We start from the raw sequence: 25,954 nt of genomic DNA on the forward strand, positions 1-25,954 counted from the left end.
TCTATAAGCAATGGTTCTGTCCCGATCTTGTAATGTGTGAGGCGGTACCCCTCAGTTGGAATGGAAGCGCATAGAATTAGTGTCTTGGTGGTCCGATGCAGAGGTCACCGCCAAGACACTAATTCTATGGCTTCAATTCCAACTGAGGGGTACAGCCTCACACACTACGAGATCGGGACAGAACCATCGCTTATAGAAAGGCATGCTGATCACATACGGTATCTTTTGTCAGTAGTTCTAATGTTTTAATTACCTTTCGTGTTAAAAGGCTACTGCTTTTTCTTTTTAGTTACTTGATCACCGTTTTAGCGCACCTTCCTTTGACTTTCTGGATTTTACACGTGGACTAGTGGACCCACATGTTTTAGGTGCTGCTGTACAATTACCGAGAAAAGCGCGGTTCTTCACCTTTCTCATATAGATATTCTGAGGCAATTTGCATTCGGTTTTCATTTTTTTTTTTTATTCAAGGTTTTTGAGTAATTTTGCTTTTTATTCAGCAGCTCTTCATTTTGCATTATAAACAATATGGTAGCTAGGATCCAAATTACCCTAGCAACCATGCATTGATTTGAATAAGAGGCTGGAATATAAATAGGAGAGGGCCAGATAGCAAAATAGCAATAAAGAGTAGCAGTAATAATAAACGTGTAGCCTTAAACTGGCCACAGACGCAAATTCCGATCATACGAATCAACGTACGATCTCCCAACATGCCACTAACCATAAAGATCAAAGTCTTACCATTCAGAAGTAGTAAGAACAGATGAGCCGATGTTCTGCCCCTGACAGCAATCGTACGATAGTTATGTCCAACAAAGCTAGTGACAGTCTCCCTCTGAAAATCGTACGATAGGCAATACACGCAGAGATATTATCCGCAGCCGGCACAAATTTTCTAACCTGTCCGATCTCCAAGGGACGAAAAATGTCAGGACTCTCCCCGCATGGTCCGAATATCGTACGAATCCTCAATTCGTACGATCGGATCTTTGCGTCTATGGCCAGCTTTACAGAGCATTTGCTTTTTAGATGGGGTCGGTGACGCCCATCTTAAAGCTGGAAAGAGTCAAAACAAAAAGACAAATAATTATAAAACCATAAAAAATAAATAATGAAAACCAATGGAGAAGTTGCTTAGAATTGGCCATTCTATTCCATACTAAGGGAAACATTTACTATGGGTCGGATTTCGAGGGTTAATTAACCCTCAATATTCGACCATCGAAGTTAAATCCTTCGACTTCGAATATTGAAGTCGAAGGATTTACTGCAATGCGTTCAATTGAACGATCGAAGGAAAAATCGAATGATTTTACTTCTATCATAAATCTTCCCCATAGGCTAACATTGGTGCTCGGTAGGTTTTAGGTGGCGAAGTAGGTGGTCGAAAAATTTTTTTTAAGAGACAGTACTTCGACTATCGAATGGTCGAATAGCCGAACGAGTTCAAATTGTTCGATTCGAAGGTCGTAGTAGCTAAAAAAATATTTAGAAAATTCAAGTATTTTTCATTCTAATCCTTCACTCGAGCTAAGTAAATGTGCCCCTAAATGTTTACATAAAGGTGAACCACCCCATTAAAAGTTACGATAAAGAACACCTGATATCTATCTATTTATACACAGTATATATATATATATATATATATTATATATATATATATATATAATATATATATATATATATATATATATATATATATATATACTATTTGCCAACCACCCCAAATAGTAAATAGTTAGGTATATACCTGTATTAGTGATGACTCTGGAGAGAGCAGGCCTAAGCTGTGATTTGTTAGACATGTAGTGGACCTCTCCAGCTCTATTGGTGGCCACACAAAGACTTATTGGCGAGACAATGAGATGGCTGCATTGGGCTGATCTGTAGGATTGTCCAGGAGGCCAAGTTGTGCTGGTCTGGGCATTTGGACTGGTGTGAGGACCACCTTACTCCATGAGCACACAAACATTTTGGAACACTGCAGTCTTCTCAAGAAGATATATTGAATGGTCCTCTGCTTCTGACAGTGGCTTTTTATTCTGGGGTATGGAAGGGTGCGGAGCTAAGGCAAACTTTCATTGTCTATGGTAAAGCGTCACCTTTCCAATGATAAATAGAGCATCATGTCTTCCATTCACCAGAACCAGAGAGGCTAGTGGAGAAGGGAGTTTTTATCACCAGAATTCAGCCTGAGGTCACTGTGGGTATCACAATGGCCTCATTTTTTAAGGAGTTTTTCAGACTGCATATTCTTGGTTGGGGACTAAGGCTAGTGCCAGACAATGCAGAGCTCGGCCTGTGAAGAAACACAAGCTGAAAATCTGTTCTTCTGCTGCTACTCCGTATGCCTGCACACGAAAAAATTGCTGCTGGCTTGGGTGCAGGCAGACACAGTGGATTTTGGAGCAAATGCAAAATCTGGAGATATATTTAAGCCCTGGGCTATTACCAGTTACAGTCAGACAGGAAACCATTAAATCTTTCAAGGAAAAGTCAATTGAGTCCAACCAGACATGATGATGCTGGATTACAAACCTGATTGCAGAATAAGAAATGCAACGGTGCAGGTACTGGTACTGGCCTAGCCACACACTAGCAATATATACTCGTGACAATTTAGATTGATGGTGCAACGGTGCAGGTACTGGTACTGGCCTAGCCACACACTAGCAATATATACTCGTGACAATTTAGATTGATGGTGTACCAGTGAGATGGTAAATTATTTAGGAAACTGCTATAGGAGCTTAGGAGATGGGAATTCGCTCTCTTTCTGATTCCACCCCAGTAGGGGGCGCTGTGTTGATTCTTATAAATTGCTTACAGTCTCACTGGTACACCATCACTAAGGAAGGGCCACTTGGGTCCCGAAAAGTTTGATCTTGTGTATTATGTTGTGAGCACCATGCAATGAAGTTGGGATCACACCATTTGCTGAACATTTGCAGGTATTGGTCTCCAGTTTGTCAAATGTGGATTCCAAGCCTTCTGCAACTTCCCACCACCCCCATCAGCTGCTGAGACATTATGAGCATCTTTGTCCAGTAACCCAGCTAACTAAGCAAAGTTTCTATTAAAGGAACACTATACCCCGCCCTCAAACAATGTAGGCCTCTATAAAAATATATTGCATAACACAACTCCTATGTAAAACTCTGCTTCATGTACATAAACCATTTTTAGAATACCCATCTGAGCCTGCTGTGTGTTTCACTCTCATCTCAATGACAAATATATGTATTTATTTCTCCGAGGATACGGTCATCTCTCTGACCCTAAATATATCCATATATTACACATGCACACTCTGTGCTTCATCTTGTGGTTGATGTTTTAAAGGAATTTCTAATATCTTTATATTATCAGTCCTCTCATTAAAATTAATCTCATGGACAGATTCCCAGTCTCTCCAGACCAAATCAGGAGCTTATTGACCCACATATGGGGCTCTTGGGAGGGTCCACCAAACGGATATCTGACAGAAAACAGGAAAGGTGTCTATGGAGGAGGCACATTGATGCAGTCCTCATCGTATAGCTCTCTGGAAATTGGCTCCTAGGAAAATAACCGGTTCAGCCGATTTGGCGAAATCACCAAAGGAGCATCTCTCAATGTATATGGCCAGCTTATGAGATCTATAAAGGCAAACTCCTTTAAATAGCTGTATTTAATTTAGAGGAGATGGAAAAGAATGCTGATATGGCTCATTTCAATGATATATAGAGTCTTTGCAGCAATGCCATTTGCCAAGGATTTGTCTCATTTCAGTTTTCACTCTATGCGCCATCTAGGTTAACTTTAAGCTAAAGGAACAGTAGCACCAAAAAATTAAAGCATTTTAAAGTAGTTAACAATTAGGGACAGATTTATTAAGGTCTGAGTTGTTTTTTTTCCCCAGGAAAACATTTTTGGGTAGGAAAAAACTTGAATATTTGAGACTTATTATACCTCGACCCTGGAAATAGCTTGAATCTGAAAATACACCACCTAAAACCTGTCGAGGTTCTGTAGAAGTCAATTGCAGAGGTCACTGGATCCATCTGAAGATGTTAATAGCCTGCTTGATGTTTGAGTTATTTTTTTTTTTTGAGGGTTTCGGACGAAAACTCGAATTGAGAACTTGGTTAGAGTTTTTTTCTGCTGAAAACTCAAGTTTTCGGGTTGTGGCACTCAAATCGGTTTTTGTCATTGGAGTTTTTTGTAAAGGCCGGTGCTCCTATAAGCAGAAAACTGCACCGGCCCGGGGTTATTACAGCGAGCATCACTCTTCCAGCTTCTTCTTTCTTAAAATTTTCCTGGGTCAGAATATTCAACATAGTAAACCGGTGCCATTTTATAGAATGCCACACTCAAACCAGGCCTAACTCCTCACTTAGATCAAAGTGCTTAGGAAGAACTGGCACATACTGCTTATTACTTTGTAAAACCTGGACGTTTTTAAGTCAGACGGAACATGAAGAATGTGGCTGGGGCTCAAGTTCGTACTATTGCTCTAAGACAAACGTTTGTTGATTCTTCATTATGTTGATCAGGGGTCCCCAACCTTTTTTTTTTTTTTTTAAATCCGTGAGCCACATTCAAATGTAAAAATAGTTGGGGAGCAACACAAGCATGACAAAAGTTTGTGGAGATGCCAAATAAGGGCTGTGATTGGCTATTTGGTAGCCCCTATGTGGACTGACAGCCTATAGGAGACCCTGTTTGCCAGCACACCTGGTTTTTATGTAGGGATGCACCGAACTCAGGATTCGGTTCGGCCAGGATTCAGCCTTTTTCAGCAGGATTGGGATTCGGCCGAATCCTTCTGCCCAGCCGAACCAAATCATAATTTGCATATGCAAATTAGGGATGGGGAGGGAAATCGTTTGACTTTTTGTCACAAAACAAGGAAGTAAAAAATGTTTTCCCCTTACCTCCCCTAATTTGCACATGCAAATTAGGATTCGGTATTCGGACGAATCTTTCGTGAAGGATTCGGGGGTTCGGCCAAATCCAAAATAGTGGATTCAGTGCATCCCTATTTTTATGCAACCAAAAGTTGTCTCCAAGCCAGGAATTTAAAAAATAATCCCCTGCTTTGAGACCACTGAGAGCAACATCCAAGGGGTTGGGGAGCAACATGTTACTCACGAGCCACTGGTTGGGAATCGCTGATGTAGATGGACAACAAGGGGCTACCTAAACTTTCCCCAGAAATTTTTATAAAACATATCTTTTTTTTGTGTAATGGCTTTCAAACTAGAAAATTAATTTTCAGACAAACTCTGTTGCTCCTTTAACGGATTCAAATTTAGGGATTTTGTTATTTCCCATGACAGGCTCCTGCCAGGCTGATGAAGGGGGTATATAGAAAAGCATTCTCCTTTATTCTTCTGTACTGTCAAATTTGCAGTACTGTTCGGTGCTCTACAAAGCCAGATATAAAGGATCTCTTTATTACAGTAGTGGGAAAGTGGCTTATTAGGAATGAGTGATTAGTACTAATACACAATGGGAAATAATGAGGCTCTTATACCTTTGCTTTTTAAGCATCGCTCCATGACAATAGTGGGACGGTGGCTTATTAGGAATGAGTGATTAGTAATAATACGCAGTAAAGCTGTAGAAGATATATGGAGGCCCTTATGTATTGCTTTCGCCCCTGCAGGGGGTGTGTGGGCTTTCACATTTACAGATTTTCCCATTAGTACTGTGCTGGGTATTTTAAGAAGATTCTGGTTATTATCTTTGGTTTCTGAGGCACGGATACTTGCCATAGTGATAGCATTTGTAATGGGATGCAACAAAATCAACATTATGAAGAAGTTGAGGGGTTGCACAGTGTTTGCTTTTAAACAGGTGTCCAGAAAATGCTATGGGTTACTGCCCCTGGGCAAACTTAGTTCCTCTTATTACATAACCCCAATTGTGCTTTGGACACACTGCTACATCTGCTCTCCAATCAAATCAAGAGAGTTACCCAGCTCCTCTCACCTTTCTACCCCCCAGTAGGTCGGATACATTAAAATCAAAAAATGCAAGTGTATGTGCCTGCTGGAAATGGGATCCTTAAAGGGATCCTGTCATCCGAAAACGTGTTTTTTCAAAACGCATCAGTTAATAGTGCTACTCCAGGAGACTTCTGCACTGAACTCCATTTCTCAAAAGAGCAAACAGATTTTTTTTATATTCAATTTTGAAATCTGACATGGGGCTAGACATTTTGTCAATTTCCCAGCTGCCCCTGGTCATGTGACTGCACTTTAGGAGAGAAATGCTTTCTGGCAGGCTGCTGTTTTTCCTTCTCAATGTAAGTGAATGTGTCTCAGTGGGACATGGGTTTTTACTATTGAGTGTTGTTCTTAAGGTGGCCATACACGGGCCGATAAAAGCTGCTGACAGACCGAGTCGGCAACTTATTGGCCCGTGTATGGGGCCCCCCGCCGGACTTCCCCGATCGAGATCTGGGCGAAAGTCGGCCAGATCTCGATCGGAAAGGAACTAAAAATCCCATCAGATCGCGGCCGCATCTGTTCGTTGATGCAGTCCCGTGATCCGACCGCCCGTTAGGCATCATTAGGATCTGATCGTTGGGCCCTAGGGCCCACGATCGGATCAGCCCGATATTGCCCACCTCAAGGTGGGCATATCGGAGGGAGATCCGCTCGTTTGGCGACATCGCCAAACGAGCGGATCTCTCCGTGTATGGCCACCTTTAGATCTAACAGGCAGTTGTTATCTTGTGTAAAGGTGCCCATACACTGAGAGATCCGCTCATTTGGCAATGTCGCCAAACAAGCGGATCTCCCTCTGATATGCCCACCTTGAGGTGGGCAATATCGGGCTGATCCGATCGTGGGCCCTAGGGCCCAACGATCGGATGCTAATAGGCAGTTGTTATCCTGTGTAAAGGTGCCCATACACTGAAAGATCCGCTCGTTTGGCAATGTCGCCAAACGAGCGGATCTCCCTCCGATATGCCCACCTTGAGGTGGGCAATATCGGCTGATCCGATCGTGGGCCCTAGGGCCCAGCGATCGGATCCTAACGATGCCTTAACGGGCGGTCGGATCGCGGGACCGCATCAACGAATAGATGCGGCCGCGATCCGACGGGATTTTCTGTCCCATCCGATCGAGATCTGGCCGACTTTCGGCCAGATCTCGATTGGTGAAGCCCGTCGGGGGGCCCCATACACGGGCCAATAAGCTGCCGACACGGTCTGTCGGCAGCTTTTATCGGCCCGTGTATGGCCACCTTTAGGGAGCTGCTATCTGGTTACCTTCCCATTGTTCTTTTGTTTGGCTGCTGGGGCGGGGGAGGGAGGGCTGATATCACTCCAACTTGCAGTACAGCAGTAAAGAGTGATTGAAGTTTATCAGAGCACAAGTCACATGACTTGGGGCAGCTGGGAAATTGACAATATGTCTAGCCCCATGTCAGATTTCAAAATTGAATATAAAAAAAATCTGTTTGCTCTTTTGAGAAATGGATTTCAGTGCAGTATTCTGCCGGAGCAGCACTATTAACGGATTCATTTTGGAAAAAAAGTTTTTTCGTATGACAGTATCCCTTTAAGGTGGCCATACACTGCTCAATAAAAGCCTTCAACAGACAGACAGAGTCAGCAGCCTATTGGCCCGAGTATGGGGCCCTTCGACGGGCTTCCCTGATCGATATCTGGCTGAAAGTCGGGCAGATGTCGATCGGACAGGACTAAAAATGCAGTCGGATCACAGACCGTATCTGTTCGTCTGATACAGAAGTCCATGTGTACACAACAGAAGGAAAGAAATGCTGTGTTTCTTTTAAAAAATTACTGGTGTATTTCTATAGACTTTTCTGATAAAGCTTAGCCTTTCTTTCTCCTTTAAAGCATCTATCCGCCATTACAATCACTTATGTAATAGCCCACAGATGACACGGATGGAGCAACAATACAAAGACACCAATTTCCAGACATGTATAATAGCTGCTCTGTATTCTGTTTAGAACTGTAGGGCTTTATACATGAAAGCAACTGGCCTTGCTGAGTAATCTGTAAAAAACCTTCAGCACTCATGCAAGCAGCTCCTTCACTTCAAGTGCTTTATGTTAGAGACATTAGCGCCGATCCCCGGGAGACAGAGTATAATGGTGAATACGGGGGGGCCCATGTTCCCATACTGATACTGTACCTGGTGAATCTCTGCAGCCGGGATGATGACTCTGGGACAAACATTGGGATGGTTCTTGTATGTCTGAAAGAATATAAAATGCAAAACCACATAAGCAAAAGCGAGAACCGCTTAGGTCCAAGGTGAAACAGGCCCTGGAAGTCTATGGAAAGCAGCTACAAGTATAGGATCTGTTATCCGGAAACCCATTATTCAGAAAGCTCTGAATTACTGAAAAGCCGTCTCCCAAAGACTTCATTATAATCAAATAATTCAAATGTTTAGAAATGATTTCCTTTTTCTCTGTAATAATAAAACAGTAGTTTGTACTTGATCCCAACTAAGATATTATTAATCCTTATTGGAAGCAAAACCAGCCTATTGGGTTTATTTCATGTTTACATGATTTTCTAGTAGACTTAAGGTATGAAGATCCAATGGGCAGACGGGTGCTATTTATTGTACAAAGTAGGGATGCAACGAATCCACTATTTTGGATTCGACCAAACCCCCGAATCCTTTGTGAAAGATTTGGCCGAATACCGAACCAAATCCTAATTTGCATATGCAAATTAGGGATTGAAGGGAAAATAATTTTTTACTTCCTTGTTTTGTGACAAAAAGGCATGCTATTTCCCTCCGTGGCCCTAATTTGCATATGCGGTTCGGCCGGGCAGAAGGATTTGGTCGAATCCGAATCCTGCTGAAAAAAGCCGAATCCTGGCCGAATCCCGAACCGAATCCTGGATTCGGTGCATCCCTAGTACAAAGTAAAATGACTTGAACAAACAAATTTAAACTCTTAAAGATGTGGTTCACCTTCAAGGTAACTTTTAGTATGTTATAGAATAGCTAATTCTAAGCAGCTTTTTTCTCTTTTTTTTTATAGTTCTGAATTGAAATCTTCTGACTCTTTCCAGCTTTCAAATGGGGTCATCGACCCCATCTAAAAAACAAATGCTCTGTAAGGCTACAAATGTATTGTTATTGCTACTTTTTATTACTAATCTTTCTATTCAGACCTCTCCTATTCGTGTTCCAGTCTCTTATTCATATCAATGCATGGTTGCTAAGCTAACCCCAGCAACCATCTTGCTGAAATTGCAGCTGCTGAATAAAAAGCTAAATAACCCAAAAACCACAAATAATAAAAAATGAAAACCAATTGCAAATTGTCTCAGAAGACCACATCATACTAAAAGTTAACTTAAAGGTGAACAACCATTTAAATATTAGGAATCCAGGATTTGGTTCGGGATTCGGCCTTTTTCAGCAGGATTCGGCCGAATCCTTTTGCCCGGCCGAACTGAATCCAAATCCTAATTTAGAAGAGGGGAGGGAAATCGTGTGACTTTTTGTCACAAAACAAGGAAGTAAAAAATGTTTTCCCCTTCCCACCCCTAATTTGCATATGCAAATTTGTATTCGGTTTTGCCGAATCTTACACGAAGGATTCGGGAGTTCGGACAAATCTTTAGCAAAGGATTCGGCCAAATCTTTTGTGAAGGATCTCGGGGGTTCGTCCGAATCTTTCGCGAAGGATTCGGGGTTCGGCCAAATCTTTCCCGAAGGATTCGGGGGTTCGGAAAAATCTTTCCCAAAGGATTCAGGGATTTGGCCAAATCTTTCCGGAAGGATTCGCCCTAATCTATCACGAAGGATTCGTGGGTTTGGCCAAATCTTTCGTGAAGGATTCGGCCGAATATTTTGCAAAAAAATCATGAAGGATTCGGCCGAATCTTTCGCAAAGAATTTGGGGGTTCTGACAAATCTTTCACGAAGGATTTGGGGTTCGGCCAAATCTTTCCCAAAGGATTCGGGGGTTCGGAAAAATCTTTCCCGAAGGATTCAGGGATTTGGCCAAATCTTTCCCGAAGGATTCAGGGGTTTGGCCAAATCTTTCCCGAAGGATTCGGTGGTTTAGCCGAATCTTTCGCAAAGGATTCGGGGGTTCGGACAAATCTTTTGCGAAGGATTCGGGGGTTTGGCCAAATCTTTTACGAAGGATTCGGGGGTTCGTCCGAATCTTTCCCGAAGGATTCGGGGTTCTGCCAAATCTTTCCCAAAGGATTCGTGGGTTTGGCCAAATCTTTCCCGAAGGATTTGGCCAAATCTTTCACGAAGGATTTGTGGGTTCGCCGAATCTTTTGTGAAGTATTCGGGGGTTCGGCCTAATATTTTGCGAAGTATTCAGGGGTTCAGCCTAATCTTTCGCAAAGGATTCGGGGGTTCGGCCAAATCTTTCCAGAAGGATTCGCCCGAATCTTTCACGAAGGATTCGTGGGTTCTGAATCATGACATGTTAGTGTGAGAGGTTTTGCTACCAATAGCCTGCAGCCAGCACTCTACCATGTGAGGATTTATAGAGTCTTTGCCTCTCACTTAAGCATTAAAGGGGTTGTTCACCTTCTAAGTGAAAATTTCGAATTCAATTTTTTTTATTTTGGTCAAAGCTCTCAGATTTGAATTGTGAATAGTAATGAGCGAATCTGTCACGAAACACATTGAAGTTAATGGGCGTCTTTACGGGCGACAAATCTTCTCGATCCAAATGCATTAAAGTCAATGGGCATTTTTTCTTAGGTCGACTTTTTTTTGTCCTAATTTATTGAAATCAATGGGCTTTTTTTTATGGCGACTTTTTTGTCCTAATGCATTAAAGTCAATGGGAGTTTATTTCTTATAGCGACTTTTTTGTCCTAATGCACAAGGGTCAGTCCACACGAGCAGATTCTGGGAGATTAGTCGCCCCAGCGTCAAATCGCCTCTTCTTCGGGGCGACAATATCCCCGAACTGCCTTCCCCTGCCCTCCACTGGCTAAAATGAAAATCGCCTGCGGCAATGCACATGCGGCGCTTAGTTTTCCGAAGTTTCCTTGTGAGGCGAATCCGAATCCTGCTGAAAAATGTCGAATCATGGCAGAATCCCAAACCGAATCCTGAAATCGGTGCATCCCTAGCAAAAACCTGATTGTGCAGGTTTGAGTCCCGCAACCCGAATTGACACGGGAAAAAAACTTGAATCCGATTCAAGTTTTCGGCCTGAACCCTCCGAAAAAACACGAACATAAAGCAGGTTGTTAACCTCTGGTTCAAGGTATTTCCAGGGTCCGGGTATAATAAATTTTGAATATTCAAGTTTTTTTTAACACTAAAATGGGAGTTTTTACCCCCCCCCCAATTTTTTTGGAAAATATATGGAAAAAAACAACTTGAACCATAATAAATCTGCCCCTTGGTGTGAATGGATAAAGCATATTGTCACTTTTGCAATGGCTGGCCCTTTAACCTTTTCAGGCAAATCGAAAAGGTATATACGCAAGAGCTCGGGGGGGGGGGCTACAATCAGCTGCACAGGTAAGGGTTAATGTTATTAAACAGACAGCGGAGACACAGAAATAAAACATATATAAGACTTTTAGTTTATGCTAGTTGCTATGGCGATTTCAGAAACAGCAGATTGACTTATTCAAATGAAATGTCACCTTTCCTGGCTTTTCAGAGATGTGCAAGTAGGTTTCAATACAAAACCGGCAGAGTTCAATAATCCCGACCTTCCTAATCTCACTAACTACACGTGGCGTTACTACATGTAGAAAATGCCAGGGGTAATTTCACTGCTGTAACGAAAATGAGCCTTGTTTCGTAGCAGAACAAAGACTGACTGCTCTTTGCCCCTAGCTGCTGGACTCTTTAGGCAAGTTAAAGGGATACTCTCATGGGAAAACATGTTTTTTTCAAAAAAATAGCGCTGCTCCAGCAGAATTCTGCACTGAAACCCAATTCTCAAAAGAGCAAACAGATTTTTTTTAATATTAATTTTTGAAATCTGACATGGGGCTACACATATTGTCAGTTTCCCAGCTGCCCCCAGTCATGTGACTTGTGCCTGCAGGATGGATGGAGCTACTTTCTGGCAGGCTGTTACTTATCCTACTTAATAGTAAAAGCCAAGTTCCACTGAGACTGATTCAGTAACATTGAGTGCTGTTCTTATATCTACCAGGGAACAGTTATCTTGTGTTAGAGAGCTGCTATCTGGTTACCTTCCCATTGTTCTGTTGTTAGGCTGCTGGGGGGGGGGAAGGGAGGGCGTGATATCACTCCAACTTGCAGTACAGCAGCAAAGAGTGACTGAAGTTTATCAGAGCAGAAGTCACTTGACTGGGGGCAACTGGGAAACGGACAATATGTCTAGCCCCATGTCAGATTTCAAGATTAAATATACAAAAATCTGTTTGCTCTTTTGAGAAATTGATGTGTGCAGAATTCTGCTGGAGCAGCACTATTAACTTTTGCATTTTGGAAAAAAAATGTTTTCCTATGACAGTATCCCTTTAAATTAGCCCCCGGGCTACCCTTAGAGAGTACCCACGTTCGATGACCTAGTGGTGCAGCGCTGGATTCCCAGTAAGGACTAAACGGCTTTAACAAATTGATCAGAATCCTGCCCTGCATGTGGTCTTGGAGCCAAGGTGGGCAACCACAGTAGGCAAGCTCTTGGTACCCGTGAGCTCATTCAGTGAGGGGTTGAGGCTGCGGTAATCCCTAAATCAATGGTGACAGTGGTTCTAAATTCCACACCGGCCGCCTTCCATCCCTGACTCCAAGTTTAGAAACTAACGTTTCGACTGCAACATCAGCCTTTGTCAAACTTTGACAAAGGCTGATGTTGCAGCCGAAATCCTGTGAGTACAGCTTCTTCCGGAGAGGATTATATATATATATATATATATATATATATATATATATATATATATATATATATATATATATATATATATATATATATATATATATATATATATATATATATATATATATATATATATATATATATTTTTTTTTTTATATTATGTATAAATAACTCTAGTCTAAAATTCAGAGGGCCCATTTACAACCCCCCCCAGTGCACATCTCTTACAGAAGAGACAAATTGCTTCTTCTTCGGGCGACTAATCTCCCCGAACTGCCTTCCCGCCAGCTAGAATGTAAATTGCCCAAAATGCTTCGTTTTCCGAAGTCGCTCAAAGTTTTCTCATGAGTAAACTTCAGGGCGATTTTGGAAAGCTGAAACGATTCGAGTGCCATCCCGCTGGCGATTTACATTCTAGCCGGGCGACTAATCTCCTGAAATAGCAGAGTGTGTCTCTGTCCTAATTTAAAGGAGTTGTTCACCTTTAAAAAATGGGGGTTGTGAGAGCACTCCTTATGTAAAGTAAAGTAAAGTAAAAATATATTGAAGTATAAGGGAAGTGCTACTGACTTGGCCAAATTAATCAGTGCACATTCCCTGGGCCCCTGTCTAAGTAATTTAGTAAATATGCAAGCAGGACCGCCATCAGAAATCGCAGGGCCCCATACGACATTTCCTGGGCCCCCTGGGCTGCGCCCACCGCAAGCCCCACCTACAGGTCCGCCCTCCCCACAGGTCCGCCCCCCACCACACAGTAAAAAAACAGAAAAAATATTGGTGGCTAGGGTTCCCACATGTTAATAAAAAATAAAAAGATATTGGTGGTCAGGGCCCCCATAAAAAAAAAACATTTGTTTCCAGAGCCCCCCCATTAAAAAATATTGGTGGCTAGGACCCCACAAGAGAAAAAAAAATTGGTGGCCAGGCCATCTATTTTATTCAGCAGATATCCAGTTTGCAGTTTCAGCAATCTGGTTGCTAGGGTTCAAATTTCCCTAACAACCATGCACTGATTCAAATAAGAGACCGGAGTATGAATAAAAGAGAGGGGTCTGAATAAAAAGACCAGTAAAAAAAAAAAAAAAAAAAAAAAAACAAGTAGCAATATCAATACATTTGTAGCCTTACAGAGTGGTTGTTTTTTTTAGATGGGGTCAGTCACCCCGTTTTGAAAGCTGGAAAGAGTCAGAAGGAGAAGACAAATCATTCAAAAACTATAAAAAAATAAATAATCAAGACCAAATGAAAAGCTGCCTGGCTATTTTATAATATACTAAAAGTTAATTTAAAGGCAAACTACTCATTTTACAGGGCTTGTGCCCCCATGTGGTTCTTGCTCTCTGCATGATGCTCCAGTTTGAGAATCCAGTGCTCTGTGTAGAAAACAGTGTCAGTTGATGATGCCCAGCCCTTGCCTTCTGCCTTTATTTGTTTGCATTTTGCAGACTGCGTGAACCATTGTAAATGACCCCTCACAATTCTTTTCTGTGCCAATGTCCCCGGAGACTATGGAATATATTGTTTAGGTACATTTGCAAAGTCACTTATAGGTACTTACCTCCCTGGCGTGAATGGGAGATGAACTGCTCCGTAGCCCCTCACTACATCATTCCCGAAGACGTCAGGGCCATACACACTGATTACGATCTGAGGCCCTACAAAGGAAGGTGCGTATATGTGTAAATAAGACACAAACAAACATAAAAAAAAACTAAATTCTCTTGGGCAAAACCATTAGAGATGAATTCAATTCTGAGATTCTAAATCAAATATGAACCTTAAATGTGCAAATTTGTAACGGAGGGAACAGCCTGGATAATATGTGAGCAAGATATTTTCCAACTAGTACTATATCCCTTTAACTGCTGCAGAGGATGAAATAACTTGAAAGGGGTGGTTGACCTTTAAGTTAAATTTTAGTATGTTATAGAATGGCTAATTCTAAGCAGCTTTTCAATTGGTCTTCATGTTTTCCTTATATATATAGTTTTTGGGTTACGTGCCTTCTTCTTCTGACACTTTCCAGCTTTCAAATGGGGGTCACTGACCCCATGTAAAACAAACATGCTTTGTAAGGCTGCACATTTATTGTTATTGCTACTTTGTATTACTTATCTTTCTATAAGGCCTCTCCTATACATATTCCAGTCTCTTATTCAGACCAACGCCTGGTTGCTAGGGAAATTTGGACCCTAGCATCCAGATTGCTGAAATTGCAAAACTGGAGAGCTGCCGAATAAAAAGTTATTTAACTCAAAAACCACAAATGAAAACAAATTGCAAATTGTCTCAGAATATCACTCTCTACATCACACTAAATGTTAATTTAAAGGTAGGGATGTACCAAGTTTGGATTCGGCCTAAACCCCCGAATTCCTCGTGAAAGATTTGACTACCAAACCGAATCCTAATTTGCATATGCAAATTAGGGGTGGGAAGGGGAAAACATTTTTTACTTCCTTGTTTTGTGACAAAGTCACGTGATTTCACTCCCCGCCCCTAATTTACATATGAAAATTAGGGCTCAGCTTTGCTTCGGGCCAGGCAGAAGGAGTCCTAGATTCGGTGCATCCTTATTTAAAGGTGAACAAACCCTTTAAGGAGCAATGTGGGGACCCAGGTGCGTGGTTCCGGAGAGGCTCAGGAGAATAGCAGACAAATGGAAACCGGTTTATAACCCAGGTCCCATGCATTATACGGAATGCTTGGGACCTCGGGCCTGTTAAATATGGGATCTTTCCGTAATTATGATCTCAATACGTTACAGCTGGCCATATATATGGAGATCCACTCGTTTGGAGAGTTCGCCAAATGAGTGCAACTCGCCCGAAATACTGATCTGATTGTGGGCCCTAGGGACCAACGATCGGATCATAACGAGGATCAAGGACCACATCAACGTACAGATGCGGCCCTCGATCCAACAGGATTTTTAAGAGCGACCAATCGACATCTGGCTGCCTTTCAGCCAGATAAGGCCCCATACACTACTTAAAGCACAAGGAAAGTTAAACTAAAGAAGTAGCTAAAAATGTTGTACATTATGTTTTGTGCTTCTGTACCAGCCCAAGGCAACCACAGCCCTTTAGCAGTAAAGATCTGTGTCTCCAAAGATGCCCCGGTAGCTCCCCATCTTCTTTTCTGCTGATTCACTGCACATGCTCTGTGCTGCTGTCACTTACTGAGCTTAGGGAACTACAATATACAGTACATATAGAATAGAAATGTCACAATATAAGGCTGATTAGTAATTAATACAGATAATTACTACATGGCAGCACAGAAACCAGTGCAATTATTATCAGAATTTAATAATCAGCAAACCTGTAGCATCAGCTTATATTACAGGGGAAGCTCATTTTCTGCTGGATAATTAGTGACGAGCCCTAAGTTTAGCTTCTCAAACAGCTTCTCAGAGCCCACTGAGCATGTGAGTGTCACAGACACTTTCCAAGATGGTGACCCCCTGTGACAAGTTTGAAGTCCTGGATCATTGCTGCTATTGACAAGCTGAAACTTTAGGCTGGAGCAATAAGTTCACTATATAAAATATGGCATGTTTTAGCCATATTCATTTTTAGGGTTTAGTTCTCCTTTAATCTGTTGGCGGCTTACATCTGCCCGTGTACGGGGGGCTTAAGTCTGCTTTAAATCATTAAAACATTAAATAAACCCAATTGTTCTGCCTTCCATGGGGATTCATGCAGCTTAGTTATGATCAGGATACAGTTTTATTATTACAAAAAAAAGGAGATCAATATTAAAAAATCAACTCTATGGGATATGGCCTTTTGTACTTCAGAGCTTTCCGGATCCCATACCTGTACCTATGAACTGTGGGAGATGTCCCTTTATTATTTCCATCATTAGCCTATATATAGTTCTCTATACCATTGCAACCGTCTCCATGTAAACGTTGTGTAAGTGGGCCTGGGTAGTTTGTTCCCTAGAGAGCCCTAAATAGTCTGACATTACCCATTAGCTTTTTATTCAGCGGCTCTCCAGTTTGTAACTTCAGCAATCTGGTTGCTAGGGTCCAAATTACCCTAGCAACCATGCACTGATTTGAATAAGAGACTGGATTATGAATAGGAGCGGGGCTGGATAGAAAGATGAGTAATAAAAGTAGCAATAACAATAGATTTGTAGCCTTACAGAGCATTTGTTTTCTATATGGGGTCAGTGACCCCCATTTGAAAACTGGAAAGAGTCAGAAAAAAAGGCAAATAATTTTTAAAAAAACACTATAAAAAAGAAATAATGAAGACCAATTGAAAAGCTGTTTTGAATTGACCTTTCTATAGCATGCTAAAAGTTAAAAAAAAAAAATTAAATCCAATAGAAAATTGTCTCAGAATATCACTCTCTACATCATACTAAAAATTGATTTAAAGTTGAACAACCCATTTAATATAAAAACATTTCAATGTCTTTGTCTTTTTCTATGATGTTTTCCCTTTAAAGTGATACTGGGGTTAATGACCACAGAAGCAGTCTCGCCTGCTCAGTATAGAATAAATATAGTTAATAAATAGAATAAATATGGCTTACTTACAGCCATACGGGTTGGTACTTTTGAATGTTATTTCAACAGGGAAATTCCACACCAATGTCTGTTTTCCACCTTGGCTCTTCGATGTGATCTGAGAAATCCCTTCTTCTATCCCCTGGAATGTATAAAAAATATCTACTGGTTAGGGAGAAAAAAAAATCACAAACTCTTGTTACTTTGGATTATACCTGTGCAAGGCAGAATCTGCTAAAGAGGTAGAAAGTTCATTGGTGAATTTGTTTTTTTCTTGCATCTATAATTACGTTTCTGGCAATTTCTAAAGAAAACTAGGGGGCGCTGTAGGACATGGTTACGGTTGGGTTTACATCCCCTTTAAAGGGATCCTGTCATCGGAAAACATGTTTTTTCCAGACATATCAGTTAATACTGCTACTCCAGCAGACTTCTGCACTGAAATTAATTTTTCAAAAGAGCAAACAGATTTTTTTATATTCAATTTTGAAATCTGACATGGGGCTAGACATTTTGTCAATTTCCCAGCTGCCCCTGGTCATGTGACTTGTGCCTGCACTTTAGGAGAGAAATGCTTTCTGGCAGGCTGCTGTTTTTCCTTCTCAATGCAACTGAAGGAGTCTCAGTGAGACATGGGTTTTTCCTATTGAGTGTTGTTCTTAGATCTACCAGGCAGCTGTTATCTTGTGTTAGGGAGCTGCTATCTGGTTACCTTCCCATTGTTCTTTGGTTTGGCTGCTGGGGGGGGGGGAAAGGGAGGGGGGTGATATCACTCCAACTTGCAGTACAGCAGTAAAGAGTGATTGAAGTTTATCAGAGCACAAGTCACATGAATTGGGGCAGCTGGGAAATTGACAATATGTCTAGCCCCATGTCAGCTTTCAAAATTGAATATAAAAAAATCTGTTTGCTCTTTTGAGAAATGGATTTAAGTGCAGAATTCTGCTGGAGCAGCACTATTAACGGAATCACTTTAAAGGGGATGTTAACCCACATTCTACACTGTCCGACAGCGCCCCCTAGTTTTCTGTAGTAGTTGTTGGAAAACGTAATTGTAGATGCAAGAAAATTCACCAATGAGAATTCTGTTTCATAATAAATGCAAAAGAAGTGACCAATGAGAACGCTGATTCCCAGCTCCATGTCAGGCATCTTGCTGTTATCTTACATATAGAGATAATTATGTCATTTATTTCTTCATTATATGACACTGGAATCAAACATGGGGATAAAGGACAGACTTGTTCAGTGCTGGGAAACTCTGCTTTAAGCTTCCAACTCCAGTTGCAGGAACAAAGAACATGGAGCCAGAGTAATACAGATCAGCTGGGATTCTCATTGGAGGATTTTCTTTGCATTTTAAAGTAGTCGCTGGTTGTGGAGATTTGGGAAAAAGTTTTATTGTGTAATATTGCTTTAAGAATACAACCTTGGTGTTAGTGGACTACAGCTCCCAGCATGCCTCAACCTTTATATATGTTACATTATTCTGGGATTTGTAGTCCAGCAACAACCGAGTAGTTTGAGCAGTGCAGTGGGGTTTACCACACCTTTTAGGGGTAGATCTCAGATATCAGTTGGGCCAAATTGGCCACTAAAAGTTCAGACATGAATTTCAACAGTCACCGGACCCACCAGAGTAAAAGTAGAGAAATGAATACTGATCATAGACGCCATCTGAATTGTTTATTTATTTCTCAAATTAAATTAAATTAAAAGGAGTTATTCATTTAGTTAACTTTTAGTATTATGTAGAGTGATATTCTGAGACAATTTGCAATTAGTTTTCATTTTTCTTTATTTGTGGTTTTCGAGTTATTTAGCTTTTTATTCAGCAGCTCTCCAGTTTCAGCAATCTGGTTGCTAGGGTCCAAATTACCCTAGCAACCATGCACTGATTTGGATCAGAGACTGGAATATATCAGGAGAGGGCCTGAATAGAAAGGTAAGTAGCAATTACAATAAATGTGTAGCCTTGCAGCGCATTTGTTTTTTTTAGATGGGGTCAGTTACTACCCATTTGAAAGCTGGAAAGAATCAGAAGAAGAAGGCAAATCACCCAAAAACTATTTATAAGAAATAGACATTCTACAACATACTGAAAGTTATGGTGAATCACCACTTTAAGAAAAGTAATAAATATGTAGCCTGGATCACAATGAGGAGAATACCGGTGATCAGATCGAGGACAGCATCAATGAACTGGTGTGGTCCTCCATTCGACTGGATATTTAACCCTGCCCGATCGGGATATCAATCAGGGAAGCCGTGTATGGCAGAGCAATGTGATAGTAGTGCGACACTTAGTGATGGATTTGAGAACATGGTCATATGCGAAGAAAATAAAGGCCAAGTACACAGTTGGCATGTACTAAATGATTTGAATGCGTTAGAATGAAAACAGGAAAGGAATTTGGCTACAACTAAGCTATTGACTCTTTAGCTGCTGGTTAAACATGCCAGACAAGTAGCCAATTAGCTGAATATCCCCTGCCTGCCTGTATCTTGCTTGGAACTGCAGTGCACAGCTTGCTTTTGTTTTGCCCTTGTAAAACTGTGTGTAATTTCAGTACATGTACAAAGAACTGCCATGTTCTGACTGCAATGACCTCTGCCTACTACCCCTGCAGAACAGGACCCCTGCCTACTACCCCTACAGGACAGGACCCCTGTCTACTACCCCTACAGAACAGGACCCCTGTCTACTACCCCTACAGAACAGGACCCCTGCCTACTACCCCTACAGGACAGGACCTCTGCCTACTACCCCTACAGGACAGGACCCCTGTCTACTACCCCTACAGAACAGGACCCCTGCCTACTACCCCTACAGACCAGGACCCCTGCCTACTACCCCTACAGAACAGGACCCCTGCCTTCTACTCCTGCAGAACAGGACCCCTGCCTACTAACCCTGCAGAACAGGACCCCTGCCTACTACCCCCGCAGAACAGGACTCCTGCCTACTACCCCTGCAGAACAGGACCCCTGCCTACTATCCCTGCAAACCAGGACCTCTACCTACTACCCCTGCAGAACAGGACCCCTGCCTACTACCCCTGCAGAACAGGACCCCTGCCTACTACCCCTGCAGAACAGGACCCTTGCCTACTACCCCTACAGAGTAGGACCCCTGCCTACTACTCCTGCAGAACAGGACCGCTGCCTACTACCCCTACAGAACAGGACCCCTGCCTACTACCCCTACAGAACAGGGCCCCTGCCTACTAAACCCTGCAGAACAGGACCCCTGCCTACTATCCCTGCAAACCAGGACCTCTACCTACTACCCCTGCAGAACAGGACCCCTGCCTACTACCCCTGCAGAACAGGACCCCTGCCTACTATCCCTGCAAACCAGGACCTCTACCTACTACCCCTTCCTACAACCCCTGCAGAACAGGACCACTGCCTACTACTCCTGCAAACCAGGACCTCTGACTTCTAATCCTGCAAACCAGGACCCCTGCAAACCAGGACCTCTGCCTACTACCCCTTCCTACAACCCCTGCAGAACAGGACCACTGCCTACTACTCCTGCAAACCAGGACCACTGCCTACTACTCCTGCAAACCAGGACCCCTGACTTCTACTCCTGCAAACCAGGACCCCTGCCTACTACTCCTGCAAACCAGGACCCCTGACTTCTACTCCTGCAAACCAGGACCCCTGCCTACTACTCCAGCAAACCAGGACCCCTGCCTACTACTCCAGAAAACCAGGACCCCTGCCTACTACTCCAGCAAACCAGGACCCCTGCCTACTACTCCTGCAAACCAGGACCTGTGCCTACTACCCCTGCAGTCCAAGAAGCCTATGTGCTAATGCTGTAGACCAAGAAAGCTACATAAATCAAACTTCCCAATGTACTGACAAAATCCCGTACTGTACCAGTATAATTTTGAAAAAAAGGTGCATTTGTTTGAAGAAAACTTTAATAAGGTTTAAAAAGGTTTACTTTTAGTATGTTATAGAATGGCCAATTCTAAGCAACTTTTCAACTGGTCATCATTATTTATTTTTTATAGTTTTATCATTATTTGCCTTTTACGTCTGATAATTTTCCTCTTTTCAAATGGGGGTCACTGACCCCCATCTAAAAAAAAAATGCTCTTTAAGGCTACATATTTATTGTTATTGCTGCTTTTTATTGCTCATCTTTCTATTCAGACCTCTCCTATTCATATTCCGTCTCTTATTCAAATCAATGCATGGTTGCTAGGGTAATTTGGATCCTAGCAACCAGAGTGCTGAAATTACAAACTGGAGAGCCGTTTAATAAAAAGCTAAATAACTCAAAAACCACAAGTAATAAAAAATGAAAACCAACTGCAAATTGTCCCAGAATATCCCTCTCTTCATCATACTAAATGGTAATATAAAGGTGAACAACCCTTTTAAACAAAAACAAAAAAATACAATTCCCATTTTCCAGCTAGACTGCGGTCACATCTGATGGCGGAGCTGTGGTGGGTTTTACCTAGTCCTTGGGCTACTGGTGCATGTGTTGAGTGCAAAATGAGGGACCTTCTGGGTCTAGGGTTGCCACCTTTTCAATCTGGTCCTACTGGCCGGTGACGTAGACTATTGATGTGCGGGCCGACCCTATACCCGCGGGTCGGGCAGGTTCGGGTCGACCTTGAAGTGTTCCTCGCGGGTGGTGGGCGGGTGCGGGTTGAGCCATCTTCAAATGCCGGCATCCGACTTCCATTTTATAGTCTTGCGTCTACTCATTGTCATTGTGACGTCATCAGCGGGGCGGGGTGCGCGGGTCTTTAAAGGGACCCCGGAAGCGCGGGTGTGGGTTGTAGCAGGGCGGGTTAGGGTCGGGTGCGGGTCAGGGAAACCCTGACCCGCACATCACTAACGTAGACGGTGGGGGCGGGACAGAGAGGGGCGGGGTTATTATTATTATTATTATTAACATGTATTTATATAGCGCCAACATATTGCGTAGCACTGTAAAGTAACTGTGATTATACAACTACATCACATGAATTACATACATAGAATATATGGAGTAACAAACATCACAATCAATACAGGTACAAAGAGGTGAGGAAGGCCCTATGCATAGGCATACAGTCTAAAGGGAAGCGAGTAATACACAAGGTGTGGGAGTGGGCAAGATCGAAGTAAGTGGGTGAGAAATGTGGTGTTGTATGTGGTGTTGCGTTTGGTAGTTAAGCAGAGTGAGGGTAGGCTTCTCGAAAGAAGTGCGTTTTCAGAGATTTTTTGAAAGCAGAAAGGTTGGGAGAAAGTCGGACAGATCGTGGGAGAGCGTTCCAGAGGAGGGGTGCAGCCCTTCCAAAGTCTTGAATGCGAGCATGTAAGGAGGTAATGAGAGAAGAGTTGAGTAGCAGGTCAGTAGAGGAGCGAAGTAAGCGAGTGGGTGAGTATATAGAGATGAGTTCAGAGATGTAGGGTGGAGCAGAGTTGTGAAGTGCTTTGAAAGTCAGTGTCATTAATTTGAATTTGATTCTGAAAGGTAACGGAAGCCAGTGCAGGGATTGACAGAATGGCGAGGCAGAGGATGAGCGGTTGCTGAGGTGTATGAGCCTCGCAGCAGTGTTCATTATGGACTGGAGAGGTGACAGTCTCTGGAGGGGGAGGCCAATTAAAAGAGAGTTACAGTAGTCTAGACGCGATATGATGAGAGAGTGAATAAGAATTTTGGCAGCGTCTTGGGTGATAAATGATCGTATTTTGGATATGTTCCTTAGGTGGAAGTGACATGATTTAATTGTGGTTGTGGGGTTGTGCTGGTCCGAGGCAGGGTCACAACGTTTTGACATTTTCGGGGCGGAGTCACAGAATTTTCCCAGGAAGGACTGCAGCCCTTGGATTAGGTGAGTATGGGAACGGGGTGGATCTGAGGCAGGCCAGGGGTGGAACAATAGGGATTACAAATTTATGGCTAATACATTTACAGTAAATTTGTAATACCAGCCCCGGACTTGTCTGGTATTTTACAGGCTAGGCCGGTGAAATACCGGCCAGGTGGCAACCCTATCTGGGTCCAGCACAGACCATAGATACGGCCCTGACATCAGTCCTTTTTCTCTATCAATAATAGGGTGATACTTGTTGCTTGGACAGACAGTTTGTATCAGTACCAGGAGCCGTATACACGAGAGCACTGTCTGCATGTGACTACAGAAACGTGCGCTGCGTTTACACGACTCACAATCACAGATAAACACGTAACAAGTACTCAGCAGCTCACAAGACTTACAGAGGTGGGTGCCCAGTCGTGACCATACACAAAGCTGTACTTGCAGTAGAGATCATCAAATTCTGGAAACTGGAAGAATAAAAAAAACAAAATTAAGATCCTAAGTTACGACACCCAGAGACAGCAAATATTGGTCCACGTAACCCCAAAAATATGACCCAGCACCATTCCCCAAAAAAACTGTTCCATTAACTTCCATGGAGGGGGGGGGTTTGAGGCCCTCAGGATTAGTAAATCGCAGGTGGGATGGAGCTTTCTATTTCGAAGTCGTCCTTAATTGCCTCATGTGGAAACTTTGGGCGACTCCGAAAAACAAACCACTCAGAGTGCCATCCCACCGGGGATTGACATTCCAGCCGGCGGGAGGTAGTTCGGGGCGATTAGTCACCCCGAAGAAGAGGAGATCATATCTACCATATATTCCTGGGAGACCCCATATATTCCAGAGAGACCCCATATATTCCAGGGCCCCATATATTCCAGAGAGGCCCCATATATTCCAGGGAGACCCCATATATTATATGGCCCCATATATTCCAGGGAGGCCCCATATATTCCAGGGTATACCCCATATATTACAGGGCCCCATATATTCCAGAGAGACCCCATATATTCCAGGGAGGCCCCATATATTCCAGGGAGGCCCCATATATTCCAGGGAGACCCCATATATTATATGGCCCCATATATTCCAGGGAGGCCCCATATATTCCAGGGTATACCCCATATATTACAGGGCCCCATATATTCCAGGGAGGCCCCATACTTTACAGGACCCCATATATTTCAGGGAGACCCCATATATTACAGGGCCCCATATATTCCAGGGAGGCCCCATATATTCCAGGGTATACCCCATATATTACAGGGCCCCATATATTCCAGGGAGACCCCATACTTTACAGGGCCCCATATATTCCAGGGAGACCCCATATATTATATGGCCCCATATATTCCAGGGAGGCCCCATATATTCCAGGGTATACCCCATATATTCCAGGGCCCCATATATTCCAGGGAGGCCCCATACTTTACAGGGCCCCATATATTCCAGGGAGACCCCATATATTCCAGGCAGGCCCCATATATTCCAGGCAGGCCCCATATATTCCAGGCAGGCCCCATTTATTCCAGGGACACCCCATATATTCCAGGCAGGCCCCATATATTCCAGGTCCCCAGAAAAACGCCCTTCCCAAAAGCCTGACCATACTATAACGTGAGGCCTACATCATCCCGCTCTCCCATCCCTGGGGTCGGCTCAGGCCTCACCTCGGCGCTCTCTATCTGGCCGCTCACGTTGAGGAGGAAAACGCTGGGCCCTGAGGCCATAACGCAGCCGATCCAGCGCAAATAAAAAGAACGAGACACGGAGTAAAGCAGAGAAGAACGAAAGGAGGGCGAAATGAACTGTTGCTAAGAGACGCTGCCGGCCTTGGCAACAAGCTACGGGAAGCGACGCGTGTCTATCTTGCTCACAAAGCGCGATCCTTGCAGTGAACGTGTCATGGAACGTTTCAGGATCTAGGCGCTCCGCCCCTTGGAGAAAATTGCATTGAGCAACATTGCAGTGACCTCTAGTGGTTCCTTTATGTAATTATATAGCAAACTTCCGTATTAAATATATTAAAGAGGTGGTTCATCTCTAAGTAGTGTTTTACCAATGGCCAGTTCTAAGCAGCTTCTGTTCTCTTCTTCTTTTGACTCTTTACAGATTTCAAACGGGGGTCACTGACCCCATCTAAAAAAAACAAATGCTCTGTAAGGCTACAAATGTATTGTTATTGCTACTTTGTATTACTCATCTTTCTATTGAGCCCTCTCCTTTTTATATTCCAGTCTCTTATTCAGATCAATGCATGGTTGCTAGGGGAATTTGGAGCCTAGCAACCCGAGTGGTGAAATTACAAACTGGAGAGCTGCTGAATAAAAAACTAAATAACTCAAAAACTACAAATAATAAAAAATGAAAACCAATTAGAATATCTCTCTCTACATCATACTAACAGTTAATTTAAAGGTGAACAACCCTTTTAAATTCAAATGGAAACATTTTTGCAAAATGAAAAAACGTTTCAGAATTAGTGATGGGGGAATTTCTCCTGAAATCGGAAAAATCGTGAAATCGGAAAGTTCCCAACAAAAATGGTGCAATTCGAACGTTTTCACACAAAAATTGTGCAAATCGGACGTTTTCACACAAAAATCATGAAATTAGAAGGATTTCACTCAAAAATCGTTAAATTTGAAGGTTTTCACAAAAAAACATGACATTTGAAGGATTTCACTCAAAAATCTGAAAATTTGAAGGAAAATTGGAAATTGATGCCGGTGAATTTTCACGGGAGATTTGTGAA

General features: G+C 42.7%; 1 protein-coding gene across 2 annotated transcripts in view; it reads right to left on the reverse strand.

The window, feature by feature from the left end:
* Window positions 1-25,148, reverse strand: part of b9d1.L (B9 protein domain 1 L homeolog) — a 45,398-nt gene extending 20,250 nt beyond the window's left edge. Inside the window, 5 exon segments of one of the 2 annotated variants that reach the window (NM_001093088.1) lie at window positions 8,163-8,225; window positions 14,396-14,492; window positions 17,393-17,504; window positions 23,598-23,666; window positions 24,870-25,148. In NM_001093088.1, coding sequence (NP_001086557.1) covers window positions 8,163-8,225; window positions 14,396-14,492; window positions 17,393-17,504; window positions 23,598-23,666; window positions 24,870-24,929 — 401 coding nt within the window. In that variant the 5' untranslated portion in view covers window positions 24,930-25,148. 2 annotated transcript variants of the gene reach the window in all.
* Window positions 25,149-25,954: the final 806 nt, after the last annotated feature.

Source organism: Xenopus laevis, chromosome 9_10L (genome assembly GCF_017654675.1).
Source record: "Xenopus laevis strain J_2021 chromosome 9_10L, Xenopus_laevis_v10.1, whole genome shotgun sequence".
Classification (NCBI taxonomy): domain Eukaryota; kingdom Metazoa; phylum Chordata; class Amphibia; order Anura; family Pipidae; genus Xenopus; species Xenopus laevis.